This window comes from Medicago sativa, chromosome 8 (genome assembly GCF_051527215.1).
Source record: "Medicago sativa cultivar Bolivia chromosome 8, Bolivia_mono, whole genome shotgun sequence".
Lineage (NCBI taxonomy): Eukaryota > Viridiplantae > Streptophyta > Magnoliopsida > Fabales > Fabaceae > Medicago > Medicago sativa.
Window position 1 is genome coordinate 91,948,680 of NC_140756.1, and position 13,719 is coordinate 91,962,398.

Genomic DNA, 13,719 nt, shown 5'->3' on the forward strand with positions numbered 1-13,719 from the left:
GGAAAAGGAGAGAGAAATATTAAAAATAATGAGAAAAAATTATGATATTAATTATTTTTATTATTTTAATGAGATGTTTGATTTTAATTGGTTGGGTGTAAGAATGATCTCTTAGGTAAGAGTTCATGAATTTCTCTTTTACAAGAGCCCAAAAATAAAGTCTTAAACATAAAGTTATCGAGTTGGATGAGATTTCAGGTTCTAGGGATTCTATTTTATTTTTAAGGAAGGTTCTAGGGATTTTTTTTTTTTTGAAAGGAGGTTCTAGGGATTTTATTTAGCTTTTTTTTAATAATGAAATGAAATATTAGTTGTTTTATGATTATACTTTATAAGAAATCAAATCATTGCATTCCATGAAAATTCACGAGAAAAGATGATTTTATAAAATAAAAAATTGATTGGATTTATATGTAAAAAAAAGTAAAAAAAATCTTGTTCGCATATTTTATTTAATCTAGTTAGCTTTATATTTTTTTTCTAAAGTATCATTAATCTATGTGCATCAAACTTTGTGTTTCGATTCTTTGATAATATAACTAGTTTTTTTTTTTATAAAATAATATATCTAGTTATACATTTTTGTATGATATAAACCATTGATTGATTTATTGGTCGCTTAGCTTAAATGGTAAGAACAATGCATAATATATGCAAGGGCAAGGTCCGGGGTTCGAATCCCGGACACCAAAAAACCAAAAAAAAAATCCATTGATTTATAGATTAATAACTCTAATTAGATCGATCACTTTAACGATCACTTTAAAAAGGTTGAATCCTTGAATACGACTTCACTTAATGTGCTCTCATTCTCAATACACCAATTGTTTCTTCTACGTAATACATCTCATCTTTAGTTATTTTGTTTTCCTCTCTAGAACTACTTCAATATTAAGTCAACCACATTAATGTTGCATAATGCTTTAGAGTTGTTTACTTATCTACTAACGTTTTCTATTAGAAATTAAATGAATATACCGAGAAGATGAGGCACGAATTTAATCGGAAAAAGATGTATTTGTAACCAAGGAAAAGGTTTATCTACCAAAAGGATATACTAGAATATCTAAACAAGGTGCATGTGTATAACATGTTGCTTTCAGTACTACGTTCTGTTTACTTGTGCGTGTAGAAAAAACATTTGACATGTTAGCATTCTTCAAACGTAAGCACTTCAAAACTAAGCTACCTTCAAGTCGTTAGGTATGTACGTTGCAGCATCTACATCTTGAGCTGAAATAACAAGTTTGAATCAAGATTATACATAAGCTGCGCTCATAGACTGGTACTGAGTCATCATCAACCATATCACCCAGGCTGGCATGATTCCCAAGAGAGGGATTTCTTACTATAGTTGGTTGGTCAATGTATGGAGTCTCTGACCAGTCATCAATTTGGTATTCGTTGGATTGGAATTTAATTCAACTTCAAAAAGTATAACTACTGAAGCTTTGTTGAAATGGGGGTAATGGATACAGATTCTCTAAGGTGCAAAAAATAGATGCATCAATACAGTTTTGAATATACGAATGATGTTTTAAATTAAGTTGATTCATAGTTTTATCATTAAAAAATGAAATGAAATTCGAAGGTTGAGATTCATTGCAACTCAAGCAACTGCATAAGATTATCATCCTGGGTGATCGATCAGCCTTGTGCTGTTGTTCTATGAATACATTATTGAAGAGAGCGGTTAATGGAATCCCTTCAGGCTTTAGCGTTCCAATAGACAAGGCTGCCTCTATAATTAAACTTCTAGTGAACTATATACTATTATCACATGAATTATATGCATGCTATACATACAAAACAAAATTCCACAACAGAGCAATATCAGTTGCAAGGCATTCCTTCGACAACTAGAATCCCGTATGGAAGTTTTCAACTATGCTTCGACACTGACCGAGACTTCATCTTCTGCAGCTTTCTTTGGTGTTTCTTGAGGTTTCTGCACTTCAGTTTTATTTGGAATCAAAGTTATGAAGATGTTTTTGTCACGGAAGTTTTTAGCCTCCTCTGTTGCAAGCTGCAAATGACCCGCGTGGTTTAGATATAAATTTCTACTTAGGCAGTAATTTTTTTTCTCCGGTGATAATAAAATAAGATATCAGCAGAGTGGCTGCAAAATGAATATGCTAAACATAAATGATTTAAATAGAAAAAGAGACATTAATAATGTGATGATTAAGAAGTATTGAAGTGTGCCAAGAGAGTATCTGTAAAGCACGTCAATAAATTAAATTGCTAGTACTACAGCATAGGACCTTCTTTGTTGGTACAAATGCTTAAGAAATATGATATCACTCAACCAGAACATAGCAAAGCGGCATCACATACCTTCCCAACATCGTTCTGAAAACGTCTAATAAGCTCAATAGCATTATTCCTGAATTCTTTTTCACGACCTTTAAGGTTTACTATGACCTTAACCTGCAGCAATTGATCCAAAAGATCTGAATACACTTGAAGATAACATATTTAATTTGTATGTATAGTGTGCAATATCAAAAGAATTAATGTAACCTTGTCACCATCATTCAAAAATTTCCGTGCAGCTTTCAAACGTACAGAATAATCATGTTGATCTATGTTGTATCTGTTAAAATAACCAAAACAAAAAACAAAATCACATTCTAGCAAAAATAATTGAGTATAACTACAACTCAAAACTAACGCTGGTTCATAAAAAGTAAACTCTGGAACTGGTCAAATTGAGTTCATGTTATCAAAAGAAAAATAACCCAAGACAATGTTTATGCTTTAAAATGATACTGTTCTGTCAATTGTATCTATCTTTATACTGCGATGCATCACATCAAACCTCCCACGTTTATCGTTAAGCAGCAAGACCAAACAAACTGCTCTAAATGCACCTTGTCCTAATTGATTGCACATTCATTAAAAAGAAACAAGATATAAATGATGAAAGGCCCGACATTTGCCACTTCCTATGTTTATCTTTGAGCAGTAGGATTAAACAAACTCCTCTTGGTGTGTCGTTTCCTAACTGAACCCAAGTTCATAACCAAGAAGCAAGTTGTGAACAATAAACTGCACAACAGATGCAGCTTATTTCTTCTAGTTTCTCGAGCAATGAAAAAAATTAACAAGTAAAGATAGGTATAATGCCTTCCAAGAGACATAGAGTAAACCCCGTAAGAATGTACGGCAATAACAAAAATGTATTTGTTCACATTTCTAACCCTTATAAAAATATTGATGATTAAATTGATCCATAACCAAGAATGGGTCAAATCTGATTAGGAACCAAAGAACAAGAATTCAGATATTTCTTTTCTGCTTTATTTTCTATGAAACATGAGAAAGGATGATCTAGGCTCCTTTAGGATATTACCCCATTTTGAGCTCCTTCAAATCCATCCGACTAGCTACATTAAAAAGATCATTTGATCAGCAATTTATATTTTGACCGAATTCTGTAAAATTGTAAATGATATAAAGGAAAATGTCAGTCCAATAAATACAATGCTTACCAGCACTTTTCTTCTGCTGATCTCTTTTCTTCTTCTGCAGTTCATATCTATATTTACTGTATAAGAAGAAAAATATAAGGAACACTGACTTTCAAGGTCCACGAGTAAGTATGCAAGTGAGCAGGCAGAAAAGAAGTAGAAGTAAACACAGCCCCACCAAGAGATTCTTCTGATTGTGTTAAGTGAAAGTCAAAGGAAAAATGTCTTTCATGAAACAACATGTTTGGGTTAATCTCTATGTTGATTCTACATTACTGATAGCTTGTTTTCTTCACGATAGCCCCACCCCGAAAAAACAAAATTGGAATGAATCTTAATTAGAAAATCACCTACCATCCAAATTAACAACATTCAAGACAAAATAAAAGCACAACATTTCATTCAATGCAAATGATGCATTTGTTTTATTATAAGAGCAAGAAAAAAAGACAGGAAATGTTGTGTAGAAGATGATACTGTAAATATTAATTAGATGGCTCTAATAAATAGAGCTAGAGTCTAAAAGAGAACCAAATACACCATCTTAATCTTAAAAAACGGCAACACAAATCCTAAAGACTTATAAAAATAACAAAGCCCTAAAAATTGAGCTATCCATTTCACGCTGCAGATATTTAGACATGCTTTTAACCGATACTCCCACCTTTACTACCACTCTCCCCTGTCACATTAAAATTGGAACACCAAGTAGCTGCATAAGGCTAGAAGAAAGAAACGCTATACACCAAATTTGGATAATTGTCTATCTTCCTATAACCAACTTGTGGCTACTTAATGATTGGCATCCAAAAATGAACATTCGAAATAGATATTATTGCATCCTTACATGACCACTTTATACCAATGTTATGAAAATTGGACCGGCTGGTTTGGGAGCCAGTCAGGAGGAGTCTAATCAATTTGAACCAAAAAACTAACAAACCAAAACATATAATATAATCATTTTATATTAGTTTAAAATTGAATTTGTCTATATCTTCAATATTATTATATTAATTTATTACTTAATGTATTATATAATCTCAGAAACATAAATTTAATTATCATTAGCTAGACAACGATACAACTAAAGTTGAACCACTGAACGGTGAATAAGTGTCTTAACCGGTTCAATGACTGAACCGATTTTTAAAAGCATTGCTTTGTAATGCCATCAACCACTGGTTTTTTTTTTATACTATATTCAATCTCAAAAAAAAAAAAAATGCAAGTTGTGTGTGTGTAAGTATGGATGTGAGAGAGACTAAAAATACAAAATGTAAAGTTTAATATATTTCAGGACGGACTGAGTTCTTACCTGTAATTCATTATTCTAACAACAGGAGGATCTGCCTCTGCAGATACTATTACCTACAGGGGAAAGAGAGTGGAAAAAAATAAGCCTATGCAATTGTGTCATGTCATAAGTAATATGTGCTCAAAGGTCAATGGAAAAGAAGTGTATGCTGAATATATTGTGAACTGATTTGAAAGAGTTGGGTTTTCAACAACACAAACCTAGAAATAGCTCAATCAATCCCTTGCATTCGCAATACTCATTATAGCAGTTTTCAACTTATTTTTTTCAAAATTTCTCCAAGATATCTTATTAAAACAGCTAATAGCATATACAAAAACAATTTAACTTTATTTATTTTTTGTTATAGAAATAGCTTATACATAAGTGTGTGTGTGTGTGCTATAAGCAGTAAATAAGTTGTTTATCCAAATCATGCCTATATGATAGAACTGAGTCAAAAATATGAACATACCAAATCAAGTTCAGCATCTTCAGCCATTCGAATTGCCTGATCAAGAGATACTACTCCAACCATATTCTGACTCTGATCAATAAGCCTAACGGTATTCGACCTATTTCAAAAATCGAAAGTAACATCATTAAGCACAAAAATTCGAAATAGAAATAGAAATGAAATGGAGTAAAGTATGAGTTAGAATACGTACCTAAGTTTGGAGAGGTCGAGAGCTTGTTCATCGTCAGCATCTTTGTTAGGAGGAGGTCTTCTGAAGTTGCCACCGCCACCGTAGGCGGAAGGACGGAGGTTAACACCGTAACGAACGGTTGCGTGGGAAGGAAGAGTGAATGAGGGAGAAGATTGAAAATTGAGGGAATGAGGAATAGAGAGTTTATTAGAGAATAGATGCGAGGCTTTGAGTTTAACGGGAACGACGGTGGTGGTGGTAATGCCAGCCATGGCGTTGGTTTACACTTTCCACGGTTCAACTCCGATGCATGTTCTAGTAAGTATAAGAAGTATCTCTTATCTACAATCTTCTTTTCTTTCTTTTCTTTTCAGAACAACCAATGAAAATTTGAGGATTGGGCCTGGTTATTAAATTCCCACAAATTAATATTTTGGCTACTTACACCCCTCACACAGATTAAATCTTTCTCAAATTTTTTTTTTTGAATAATAAAACTTTTGATACGTATCGGAGCGTATCGATCAGATATCAAGGTAGAATATGTATCGAATATGGTACGTCATCTATTTTAAAATATATGTGTTTCTGAGAACTTAGTTCAAATATATAAGATTATATAAACTTAGTCAAAATAGCCATAAATTATGAGTTCCAAAGCTTATTTAAGTTTAGTTTAAGTGTGTTCAGATAAACCTAAATATATGCTTATACAAACTCAATTTTTTAAGTACGCTTTTGCAAACTTAGTTCAAGTGTTTATAAAAACTCAATTCAACTATGTTTACACAATATTTTAATATTTATATGATACGAATATAGAGCTCGTTTGTTACGTATTAAAATAAAAGTGATATTGACATAAAATAATTCAGTGATTATATTTTAGAGATTTTATAAAAAAAATCAGAATCTATTTTGCGTTTGTTTATCCTAATAAAAATCAATTTTTTTTAAAACAAATAATTTAGTTTGTTTGGATAGAGCTATATAAAAGAGATTTTTTGTTACAAAATTAGTTCAATCTTTTAATTTATATTTTCTCTCTCCTCTAAAAAAATCTATTTTTTGAGATGCTGCTATTTACAGCTTCTTATTTAAAGCTGTTTTTAGATTTTATTTTTTTTAGATTCTGATTTTTTTTTTAAAAACTGTAACAAACGGATGAAAACCCTTAAAAGTGATTATTTTAAAAAAAAATGATTTTTTTCCTTATAAAAGCTATAACTCATAATTTGACTCCCTCAAAAAAAAATTTGATGAATTCAAGCTTCTTTGAAAAGCTGAGAGAGGGTGTGATTTGAAATTGTCGGGTAAAATTCAACTTTTCATTGATATCTTTTCTACGATTATACTAGTTGGTGCTGACTGTATAATGTTTGTTTGTAAATCAACAAATATTTCTTTATCCGACCAAACCAATTCTGTGCCTTTTAAAAAAATTCATTTTTTCTTTGGTGAGGGAAAAAAAAATCAATTTTTGAAAAATATGTTGAAGTGAACAGATTAATTTTTTGGTTAATTTTGACGTCCGTTATCGTCCATTTAAGTTAATTATTATGGTTTTATCTGTTTAGTCAAAAATAATAACGAAGTTCTTGCGAAAATGAAGAGAAAACTAAGTTGGTTGCATCAGCTAGGAGTTCAAAGAGTTACCATCTACTTGTGAGTCACGTAGTTGATGTAAATGAGTTTGGTCTTGTTGTTGACACGTTGTAAAGCCTTGTTGACTTTTCATCAAAATCAAAATATTAGTTTTATCAAGAGACAAGCAGCTAACATTTATTTGGTGTTAAGGTCTTGTGCTAGTTCTAAACTATTGATTGAATCAAACCTGTATTATATGTTAAAATGAAAAGAAAAAAATTCTAATTAAACAAAATTTTGTATCTATAATGTTAAGAATTGCCAGATTTATACAAAAGGGTTTGCTCAACAGAAAGAAAGCAGATATATCAAATATGAAAGGAATGAAATAAAAGGGATGTTTGATGGATGAATTGTGCCTCTAAGATAACTTACGGAGAATACAGAACAAATATTTTTGAATAACTTACTTCACTATTACGGTAAAAAAAGAGAGAGTAGAAAACAGTGTTTCTTTAGTATCCAAAATTCAAATCAGCTCATGGATGTTACCCACACAAAAGTAATGAGAACCTATGGACCATGGTGCCACTAAGCTTTGACAACTAGCTAAATTAAGATGTTTAGGGTAATAAAATAGTTGAGACAACATACTTTTAGTTCAAATCCAAACCATCGATAGCTTTCCTCCACGTAAATTAAATCATAATATTGTCTGCAGCATTTCACAAGTCCATGAATGTAATTCTAATGGAGACATCCAGTTTCGTTTCTCTTTTTTATGCTTTCTTATTAAAAGCTGTTGATTTTCCAAAAGAATGAACGCTATACTAGATTAGTGTTTGGGATTCATTATACTTATGAATTAAAAGACAAAGATATAACGAACCTCTAAGTTAAGGGCCGTGTAATTTAGTAGTAGTTTTTTACTCCATCACATTTTAATTTAAGTGAGTGAAATTTATTATTGAGAATGTTGCAGTACAAAACCAAAATATCAAAGTTTAATGTGACCTTTACCATTGCAAGTTCTGCATCATCAGCTATGAACCAAAATAATTTAACGCAGTCATCAAGTGTATGAATGGAGAACCACCTTTTAACAGGTGGCATCAGATTTAAGCGATATAAATTGACAAAAATTAAAAATTAAATTACATTCATTTTATTTCATCTCTCAGAAGTTACATTGTTCATAAGTAAGTAAAACAAAATTACACTGATCACACAAAGCTAAAAAGACATAAAACCTTAGACATGCTCGAGCCTAATTCTGTGACTAAACATTAACAGGACACAAGACAACTTGCATAGTAACTCATTGGACACAACCAGGGTTTCAAAAACTTAATCAACCTCTTCAATCTTAGGTCCAGCTCCAGAGCCTGTCCCATTAGAGGCACCACCACCAGGCATACCATCTCCCATAGGAACATCTCCACCAGCACCACCTTGATACATCTTAGCAATAATTGGATTACAAATTCCTTCCAACTCCTTCTGCTTATCCTCAAACTCATCCACTTCCGCCATTTGATTCCCCTCCAACCACTGTATAGCTTCTTCCACAGCCTTCTCAATCTTCTCCTTATCATCAGGACTCAACTTCCCACCAATCTTCTCATCCTTAACAGTATTCCTCATATTATAAGCATAATTCTCAAGTGAATTCTTAGCCTCCACTTTCTTCTTCACCTCTTCATCCTCTGCCTTATACTTCTCTGCATCTTTCACCATCTTCTCTATCTCTTCCTTACTCAACCTCCCCTTATCATTCGTGATCGTTATCTTGTTCTTCACTCCAGCTGTTTTATCTTCAGCAGAAACATTCAAAATCCCATTTGCATCAATGTCGAAACAAACATTGATCTGTGGTACACCTCTTGGAGCAGGAGGAATACCAGTGAGTTCAAATTTCCCAAGAAGATTATTATCCTTTGTTCTTGCACGTTCACCTTCAAAAACTTGAATCAAAACACCAGGTTGATTGTCTGAATAAGTTGAGAAAATCTGTTCCTTCTTCGTAGGAATCGTTGTGTTCCTAGGAATCAAAGTTGTCATAACACCACCAGCAGTTTCCAACCCCAAACTAAGAGGAGTAACATCAAGCAACAAAAGATCTTGAACCTTTTCATCACCTTCACCGCTCAGAATCGCGGCTTGAACAGCAGCACCATAAGCAACAGCTTCATCAGGGTTAATACTCTTGCAAAGCTCTTTCCCATTGAAGAAATCCTGCAAAAGCTGTTGAACTTTTGGAATCCTTGTTGATCCACCAACAAGAACAACTTCATGAACTTGACTCTTATCAATCTTAGCATCCCTTAGACACTTCTCAACAGGTTCCATACATTTCCTAAACAAATCCATATTCAATTCTTCAAATCTCGCCCTCGTAATAGTTGCATAGAAATCAATTCCTTCAAACAAAGAATCAATTTCTATTGTTGTTTGAGCAGTTGAAGACAGCGTCCTCTTAGCTCTCTCACAAGCAGTTCTTAATCTCCTCAAAGCCCTGGCATTTCCACTAATATCCTTCTTATTTTTCCTCCTAAACTCAGAAACAAAATGATTCACCATTCTGTTATCAAAATCTTCACCACCAAGATGAGTATCACCAGCAGTAGCTTTCACTTCGAAGATCCCTTCTTCAATAGTAAGAAGAGAAACATCGAAAGTTCCACCTCCCAAGTCGAAAATAAGCACGTTCTGTTCCCCTTTTCTGGAAGCTTTCTTATCCAAACCATAAGCAATTGCAGCAGCAGTAGGCTCATTAATAATCCTCAACACATTCAAACCCGAAATAGCACCAGCATCTTTCGTAGCTTGACGTTGAGAATCATTGAAATAAGCCGGAACAGTAACAACAGCATTCTTCACTGTATGACCAAGAAAAGCTTCAGCAACTTCTCTCATCTTGATCAACACCATTGAAGAAATTTCTTCAGCAGCAAATTTCTTCTCCTCGCCTTTGTAATTAACAACGATCATAGGCTTTTCAGCTGGACCTGGAACGACTTTAAACGGCCATAGTTTCATGTCGTTTTGAACTGATTCATCGGAGAATCTACGACCGATTAAACGCTTAGCATCGAAGACGGTGTTCTGTGGATTCATAGCAACTTGATTCTTTGCTGCATCGCCGATGAGTCGTTCGGTATCAGTGAATGCCACGTAGGATGGTGTTGTGCGGTTGCCTTGGTCGTTAGGTATGATTTCGACGCGGTCGTTTTGCCATACGCCGACGCAGCTGTAGGTTGTGCCTAGGTCTATGCCAATGGCTTTGCCTTCTTTTGTCGCCATAGTAACAGAGTTAGTTTCTGGGGAGATTTTTTTAAATGAAAGTTTGAAAGAAAGAAAGAGAAGGAAAATAAAATTTGAGAGTTTGTTTTGCGGTTGGTTTGTTGTTTGCAGTGTTTGATTTGATGATTCTTCGATGATTGATGTGTGAGGAAAAGGTGAAGTGAAGAGAGTAATTTATATGAGCGATAGGACAAGTGTAGGAGTTAGGAGTGAGTTCTAGAATTTGCGAGGTGGCGAGGGAAAATAACAGACCAAAGGTGGACATTTCTCGAGTCTGTGAGGAGGTTCCAGATTAGAATAATAATAAGTGCTTTCTTGCTTTAATTTTGAGATAAAGATTTATCGGATTCAAAAATTATAACTGCATGTGCTTCGACTTTGATTATTTCATCAAAGTGTTGAACAGATTAATTATATGTGGTTTAAGAGCATGTTTCTTACAAATTAAAATAAAAGTGATTTTGACATAAAATAATTTAAAGATTATATTTTAGAGATTTTGTGAAAAATCAGAGTATATTTTGTGTTTTTGTTTACCGTAATAAAAATCACTTTTTTAAAACAAATAATCTTGTTTGTTTGGATACAACTATATAAGAGAGATTTTTTGTTACAAAATTAGTTCAATCTTTTAAATCATATTTTCTCTCTCCTCTAAAAAAAATCTATTTTTTGAAAAGCTGCTCTTAACAGCTTCTCATTTGAAGCTGTTTCTAGAATTTTTTTTATATTCTGATTTTTTTTAAAATGTGTAACAAACGGATGCAAAACTCTTAAAAGTGATTATTTTCTTAAAAAAAGTGACTTTTTTCTTAAAAAAACTATAACAAACGGGCTCTAAATTGGATCAATTTATTTAATTGGATCAACTTATGTCATGTTTTCTTAAAAAAAAAAAAAAAAAAAAAAAAAAAACTTATGTCATGTTTCCTATATGATGTTAATGTTAAATGATGTAGGACTGATTATATGTATGTCTCCTAAGTAAAGGTAATTTAATTGAATTAAAGGCATGTTAAATAAGTTGTATACTTAGTATGAGGATTTTGTTCTAATGAGAATTCTTTGTAAATTGTAATCGAATAATAATAAGAGCATTGTTATTTATTTAATGAGTTTTTAATTAAAAAAAGTTTCAACCAATTAAATTTGTTATTTGGTAGAAATCAAAGAAGGTAATGGTGAACAATTAAAGAAAGGTGTTAGCTAATACACTGTCTTAAAAAAATGATAAATTTTGTCACTGTATCTATCATTTCTCATAATAATAATTAAAAAAAATATAGAAAGATGTTATGTGTTTGTGGGTCTATACACACGTGTATGGCTAGAAGTGTAAAGTAAATGAGAATATTAGGGTTCTTTTTAACTAGTTGTAGTAAGATCGATAAATGGTGTTAACGATGCATTACAAGTTGAAAAGGGAAGTTTCACAAGAAAAACAATTTAACGTGCTCGATTGTGGGAAAATATTTGTATGAATGAACACCAGTACAGTATGGATTTTTGAAGGAACTAGTATAGTGTGGATTGTGAACGATTATATGTAACTCGTATTATTTCATAAAAACTTATATTTTGTATTGTGTGTGTGGATGTAATTTGTGTTTAATGGTGAAATATATGCAGAAGCAAAAATATTTGAATGGATGAACTCTAGTACAATGTTGATCGTAGACAATTACATATAATATGTATTTTTCGCACAAATAAAAAAATATAATTTGCATTACATCCGGATGTGATGTCTGTTTAACAATTGATTGTATACAAAAATTGACTTTTGCCCAAAAAAAAGTGATTGTTTTCACTCATTGTTGGAGTTGTAAATGAGAGGAGATGACTGAGAAATATTGCAAGATCTTTGAAAGAGTGAACATTAATGATTCAAAAAATCATTGAGATTGATTCGTTATCATATGTAAGAAACGCAGAAAATTGTACTCCCCAATCACTATTATAAGCAAAATTCCACATTTTAGATACATTAAATAATTAATGCATCAAGTCTATAATAAAGACTATATACATTAATTATTCAATGTATTTAAAAAGTGGAGTTTTGCTTATAATAGTGACCGGAGGGAGTATTATTCTAAGAAAAGGTAACAATATCTCTCAACAAATCGATTGGATTAGAAAATTCTGAATTACATGAATAAGGAATCGAATTAAAGGAAAATCATAAAAAGAGTGAACTTTACAAGGTGCTCCCAATTTGTTAATGATAATGAGATTAACCTTTAAATCTCTAGAAAATGAATTGATTATCTCGTTACGATTCGGCTTGCTCACCCTGTTTGAATAATTGGTCTGAAAAAATATGTTCAGACTACAACGAACAGACTATGATCGGCATAACCATAAACTTGAAATGGATTTCGCAAAAGCGTATAATCTAAAGACAGAGTTAAAAAGAAAAGATAAACAGATGGAAAAGACTAGATTTGATTGAATATAAGAGAGCTTAGGTTCTGGATATTTCTCTCTCTTACATGCAGTGAGAATAAGAGGGAATTTTGCATGTTGCGACGAATGGGTCGCAAAAATCTCTCATTAGAATTAAAAGAAGAAAAAAAACGATATTTGGTCCTTCAATTTGATGGAGTGTGTTGAATACAACCACATATTGAACATCACTACAGACGCAAATCATAAATTTGCGAACAAACTCACAACACTCAAATTAATATCATACAACGGCAAAATGTCTACAAATGATATTATAAAATCAAAGTGACTAAAATACTTGTGCCTCCGGGTCTACAACATTGACATTAAAGTCCTTGAATGCAATTGTAATTGATTGAAATTAATCTTTCAATAAGAATCAAACAAACATCACGATCAAACGAGAAATCAAACAACAGAACACAATGTCGTACTTAGACAACGAAATTATGAAAACAAATCATAGGAGAAAAACTCGATCTATGTAAAAACTACTTATTTAGATTAAACGAATAAGAATAAAAAAAAAGATATATAGATGCAAATAGGTGCTTCTAAGCCAAAAAAATGACCCATAAATACCCAAAAAGTGACACCCCACCTCTAAAATAAATTCAATATAGAGTTACAATTTTAATTGGTTTTTCTACATCAAAATCTAAAATTTATTAATCTTTGATAAAATTTATAAAGACTTATTTAATGATATGATGTAACTTTTTTAAATAAAAGAATAACAAATTTTGGTAACATAGGTGTGGATAATTATATGTATGGTAAAGTTGGTTATGCCAAAGGTTAGAGAGAGGATGTACTAAGCAGTTATGGATGATCTTATATTGTTATTTGAAATTAACAAATTAAAATTTGCATTATGTATCTTCAAATATAAATGTTGATTGTATATTAGTGTATATCATGTTTGTTATTTGTTGAATTGATATATACAATTTAAGTTTTA

The 13,719-nt window shown here is 32.0% G+C and overlaps 2 protein-coding genes across 3 annotated transcripts; both read right to left on the minus strand.

Moving 5' to 3' along the window:
* Nucleotides 1-1,579: 1,579 nt before the first annotated feature.
* LOC146903294 (Translation initiation factor 3 protein) lies at nt 1,580-5,743 on the minus strand. 2 transcript variants are annotated; one of them, XM_085739381.1, is made up of 8 exons: nt 5,439-5,743; nt 5,246-5,345; nt 4,792-4,844; nt 3,495-3,550; nt 3,356-3,389; nt 2,524-2,596; nt 2,338-2,430; nt 1,580-2,026 (listed from the first exon to the last, which is right to left on the minus strand). In XM_085739381.1, exons 1-8 carry the CDS (start codon nt 5,687-5,689, stop codon nt 1,886-1,888), a joined length of 801 nt encoding a protein of 266 aa, XP_085595507.1. In that variant the 5' UTR covers nt 5,690-5,743; the 3' UTR covers nt 1,580-1,885. The 2 variants fall into 2 exon arrangements, with proteins under 2 accessions (XP_085595507.1, XP_085595508.1); XM_085739382.1 differs by having other exon boundaries at nt 1,580-2,119.
* Nucleotides 5,744-8,146: 2,403 nt separating this feature from the next.
* LOC146903295 (heat shock 70 kDa protein) lies at nt 8,147-11,216 on the minus strand. Its single transcript, XM_085737772.1, has one exon. It carries the CDS (start codon nt 10,305-10,307, stop codon nt 8,352-8,354), a length of 1,956 nt encoding a protein of 651 aa, XP_085593898.1. The 5' UTR covers nt 10,308-11,216; the 3' UTR covers nt 8,147-8,351.
* Nucleotides 11,217-13,719: the final 2,503 nt, after the last annotated feature.

Excerpts from the sequence above, each read along its gene's own strand:
- LOC146903294 (XM_085739381.1), bottom strand. The coding sequence starts at position 5,689 with ATGGCTGGCATTACCACCACCACCGTCGTTCCCGTTAAACTCAAAGCC. Across the intron at positions 4,845-5,245 it reads AAGATGCTGAACTTGATTTG|GTAATAGTATCTGCAGAGGC; the intron begins GTATGTTCATAT and ends TTTCCCCTGTAG. Across the intron at positions 3,390-3,494 it reads TCAGCAGAAGAAAAGTGCTG|CTAGTCGGATGGATTTGAAG; the intron begins GTAAGCATTGTA and ends TTTTTAATGTAG.
- LOC146903295 (XM_085737772.1), bottom strand. The coding sequence starts at position 10,307 with ATGGCGACAAAAGAAGGCAAAGCCATTGGCATAGACCTAGGCACAACC.